This window comes from Prosopis cineraria, unplaced genomic scaffold (genome assembly GCF_029017545.1).
Source record: "Prosopis cineraria cultivar Desert tree isolate PC_DT_omini unplaced genomic scaffold, ASM2901754v1 PC8, whole genome shotgun sequence".
NCBI classification, from domain to species: Eukaryota; Viridiplantae; Streptophyta; class Magnoliopsida; order Fabales; family Fabaceae; genus Prosopis; species Prosopis cineraria.
Window position 1 is genome coordinate 8,875,001 of NW_026555339.1, and position 5,039 is coordinate 8,880,039.

General features: G+C 33.9%; 1 protein-coding gene across 1 annotated transcript; it reads left to right on the forward strand.

The window, feature by feature from the left end:
* Positions 1-1,043: 1,043 nt before the first annotated feature.
* LOC129318904 (2-alkenal reductase (NADP(+)-dependent)-like) lies at positions 1,044-4,602 on the forward strand. The gene is made up of 5 exons (XM_054963905.1): positions 1,044-1,381; positions 1,996-2,173; positions 2,769-2,935; positions 3,161-3,243; positions 4,066-4,602. Exons 1-5 carry the CDS (start codon positions 1,133-1,135, stop codon positions 4,487-4,489), a joined length of 1,101 nt encoding a protein of 366 aa, XP_054819880.1. The 5' UTR covers positions 1,044-1,132; the 3' UTR covers positions 4,490-4,602.
* The last annotated feature ends 437 nt before the right edge of the window (positions 4,603-5,039 follow it).

A 5,039-nucleotide genomic window follows, 5' to 3' on the forward strand; every position in this document is an offset into this window, starting at 1 on the left:
ATTTACATCTTACATACGCTATAGGGCGTTGGTGCATATTTGGGGTTGCTTCACCTTCACCCTCAAGGGACTCAATTTGAACTTAATCAAGGCATAAGACATCCCCGTTGTGTTGATGTAACAGAATCTATATTCTCTGAATTTTGCCTCTAAACTCTATTGAAATAAGTTTTTTGAACTACTTTCCTATGAATTTCTATGAAGTTCTTCTTAGTTTTTTTTCTCATTTTGTTATAAAATATATAATCTTTTTTCCCCCCTTTAAAAAAACAAACTTCAACAAACTTCATATAAATTTACAAATCATTATTAGTTCAGAATTAGTTTTAGTACTCGTCTGTGTGATGAGTATTGAGAGCTCATCACCTCTGAATCATTTAAGTTAATTTTCATGATCTAAATTTACAGTTTTTCAACTGGCGGTTTTTAATTTTTTTAAAAAAAACTGACAATTAAAAAACTTTTATTTTAAATTTTGTATCTATTAAAATAATTTTTTAAAGAAATAAAAGTAAAAAAAGAAATAAATCTAGACCACTCAGATTAGATTTGTACTGTCCAAAGGCGATGAGCTCTTAATGCTCATCTATATGATAAGCATTGAAACTAATTTTCTGTTAGCTCTTATGTTCTCATATAATTTCACCAAATTCAATAATAAACAATATTTATTAAAGTTTGTGATATTTAACAAATGTTTCTCTCATTTTTTTATATGTTTATTTAATTGGATTAGACTCGAGCATTATCCATCTCAATTAGACTAATTATTTCAAAAATATTTTCTGCATTTATGTAAACTCGGACTCAAAATCTCAAGTTTAAGCGGCCTTTTTTCGTTTGTTTGTCTTTTTTTTTTTTTTTTTACCAACAGAATCCCTTTCACTAGGATGGTAATGTTTCTCTTATTTTGTTGTTTATATAAGGTAAAGGATTTAGATTTTTAAAATAAAATATTAAATTAGAATAATTAAAATTAAAAAGAAAGTACGTCATTTAACGTCCATGCATTTTGCATTTGCCAAGCCACGCGATCGCGAAAAGAAGAGGTAACGGAAAGCTCCAGAATCTGTTGCTTTGTGACAGTTATTCCCGAAAAGCTCATCGCAGCGAGGGCGGCGACGACGGTCAGATGCTCACGTTGGCGGGTTTCGACACCGGAAGAATCCGGAACAAGAAGGTGCTACTCAAGGACTTCGTCTCTGGCACTCTCGAGGAGACCGACATGCTCGTTGAAACTTCCTCTGTCAAATTGAAGCTTCCCGAAGATTCCAATGGCGTTTTAGTGAAGAATATCTATCTTTCTTGTGATCCCTACATGCGAGGCCGTATGTCCAAACCATTATTTCGCTCTTACATTGATTCCTTTCAGCCTGGTTCGGTGGGCACTCTCTCCATTCCACTCTTCTTTCGTGTTTGGATTATTGTCAATTTTTCGCATTAAATTGTAACGTCTCATTAAACAATCGATCAGAATGTCATATTAAATTTTTTTATTATAATCATTAATACGACTTCCTGATCAGTTTTCATTCGTCGGAATTCAGCGATATTCCCTAAGATAGATAAAGGAGACGAACCGGTATTGTGTCGAATTTGTACTATTGTATAGTACATTTTGAGACTTTTTCAAATCTTCGTGCTGTAAATCAAAATGAGGATTGCCATTTACTTTGCATTGAAGCCTCCAAATTAATTTTGTTTGATGCTTTTATTGATAAACCTGTTACGAATGTCTCATTTTATGGGTATCTCACTTATCGTGTTATATAAAACATATACCGTACTATTTCTATGCATGTTTGTCACTTTCTACGGTTCGATTTCTTGAATCAAGACTGATATAGTACATAACTATTTTGGATATGTCATTGTCAATTTTGATAATTCGAAAGTTTATGTTTAGAATAGACGATTACAGTGTACAGTCTTCTCATTTCAAGTTGTTTTCGTGTTTAGTCTAACTAACGATATTTGTTGTTATAACTTCCACAGCTCATGAGCGGATTTGGAGTTTCAAAGGTTATTGATTCTAGGCATGACAACTTCAGAGAAGGTGATCTGGTCTGGGGAATTATTGGGTGGGAAGAATATAGTGTGATCAGTTCGCCGGAGTCCCTGTTTAAGATAGAACATACAGATCTTCCTCTTTCATATTATACTGGGATACTTGGTGAGCTGTTTTCCCATTTGTCTGTGTACATGGGGTAAGGTCAGAGGGGAGTAGAACTATGTTTTCCAGATGAGTACTAGTTCGCCTAGGCTACACAAAAAATAGGTAGTGATCTAACTTATTTTCCATTGATATCTGTGCTTCTGCTGGAGATTGGACATCAATATCCAACAGAATAACAGACAACCCCAGAATGCTTTTCTATAATTTATGCTTAAATCAATTTTGCCGATAGTAAGGTAGAAAGCAAAGCATTAGACTTAGATGCGGCTTTATATATTGTTATTAGGTTCTTGAATAAGGTTATAACTTTCGAAAAAAGTTTGAAAAATCAATTATGATGACACGGACTTCTAAACATCATATACCTGTTGACAAAAATCACACATATTAAATCTCTGATGGTTTCTATTATATGCATATCACTTACCTACCTCTTTTATATTGTTTCATATTAATCTATTTTTGATAAAGGAAGAAGTGGAATAGGCATGTATATATTGGTGTGTGAAGAGAAGTTATGTTTCTTTTTTGTTTGATTCTTCTTGTTTCTTGAAGCTCCACCAAGTACCAACAACATAATCATTACGTGCAGGTATGCCTGGGTTGACTGCTTATGCTGGATTCTATGAGATTTGTGCCCCTAAGAAAGGAGAGAAAGTATTTGTATCATCTGCATCTGGAGCGGTAGGTCAGCTTGTTGGACAGTTCGCTAAGCTGATGGGTTGCTATGTTGTTGGAAGTGCAGGAAGCCGAGATAAGGTAAGATGACTTGAATCTTAAAAGTTTTGTAGTTAATTGCAAGGTAGTCTAACCAGTGTTTGCAAAATCACAAAAGCATACTTTTGTAAAATGTGCAAATGAAGTTTCAAACTACATGATTTATTCTCAATTTGTGTGGAACTCATGGAATTGCATCATCATTATTTATTTCTTCTTTAAATTTATTCGTTATAGTTCAATCTCTTGATCGATTCTGTAATACAGGTTGACTTGCTAAAGAGCAAGTTTGGGTTTGATGACGCTTTCAACTACAAAACAGAATTCTACTTGAATGGTACTTTGAAAAGGTTAGTGGTTAAATATTTTCTCATAACACATGCTGTGTTGCATTACGGAAGGTTTGGGTTCCATTTGACTTTGAGTTGAATCAGTTCTGTTCAAAACATTGCTGTCATAGGCGTCCCGGTGGCTTGAACTCTGAAATCCTTCATCTTGAATTATAGCCGCTATTTTTTGACTATGGCCTGTCTACCCCATAAGGGAAAATTAGATAAATAATAAACCATATAAATAAGTCAGGTTAGAGTCTTATCAAATTCGAGCATAGCAAAATGTACCTGACTACACACACAAGTTTAGAGTACTAAAGTTTAAATTATAGTACACAGTAGATGCATCGAAGAGAAGAGAGGGAGATGAAGAGTGAACTAGAGAACTGTTAACTCTAAGATGCTTCTACCTTTAGCCCCTGAGCATTATTTATAGTGAAGGGAGGTCTCTGTATAAAAGGAAGATCCAGTGAGTATTAATTCGCCTTATAATGTAGGAAATATGTTGATTAAAATAATTGTTATTATAATGAGGAAGTGTTTTCCTTTTAAGTTATCTACCAGAAATTAATATTAGATTTCGGTCAACTCATTATAACCAGAATTATTGCAAATCCCACTTATTACTCATCATGGGCGGAAATTATACAAATTCAAAATTCGAACACCCGAGAATCCCACAATGACTTAATTCCAGAAAAATCTGTTGGTATATTCATTTAAATCATTCATGCTTTTGGGGAGATTTTAACAAGTTATGTTGGAATGGAATATGAATGATAATCTAGACTCAATTCATATAAGTAATCCATTATCTCATATCTCATGTTTATCTCTCAGGTATTTCCCAGAGGGTATTGATATATACTTTGATAACGTTGGAGGGAAGATGCTGGATGCAGCGTTGCGCAACATGAAGACCCATGGCAGAATTGCAGTGTGTGGAATGATTTCACAGTACAACCGTGAAGAGCCTGAAGGCTTGAACCATCTGATGAATCTTGTGACCAAACAAGTCCGCATGGAAGGGTTTCTGGTGAATGATCATTACCACCTCTACCCCAAGTTCTTAGAGATGATGATTCCTCTCATCAGAGAGGGCAAGATTGTGTACGTGGAAGATATTATTGAAGGCATTCAGTACGCCCCTTCCGCACTCGCTGGCCTCTTTCATGGCATCAATGTTGGAAAACAAGTGGTGAAGGTCCAACGAACGAAATTGTATGACTCATATGCATACGAGTATGAGTCATTATATACATAGGACTCAACATGATCAGGGGCTTTTGCTTGGAAGGAACTCATTTTGTTGAATTTTGCATACAAGTTTTTTAGTCAAGAAAGGGAAAAGAAGGGAGAAGTCTCCTTAACTGTTTGAATTTGATACATATAGTGATTTTAAAGAATTAGTGCCTCTCTCTTTCCATTTCCTCAAAATGGTTTTCAGACTTGATCTAGAGGTTTTCGGCTAATTGGTTGAGATGTGTTTCCAGTATTTCATTTTTTAATTTCAAAATGTTTACTAATTAATTTTTTAAATAATATTCTTCCTCTATAATTTTTTTAATTGTATTCTTGTTTTTTAATTTGAAATAATTATTTTAATTTTTTTTTGTTATTATTGTTGTCTTTCTTGTTCAAAACAGTTAATAGTATGATTAAGAATACATAATTTGATTACGACGGCAGATTCAAAGAGAATTGAACAGAGTCTGAATAACCAGGAATTAGCATTTAATTTGATCGGTTTTATGGCCAATCCTATTTTTCGTATTTTGGTTTCATATTGAACATTTTTACATTTGAATTATTTT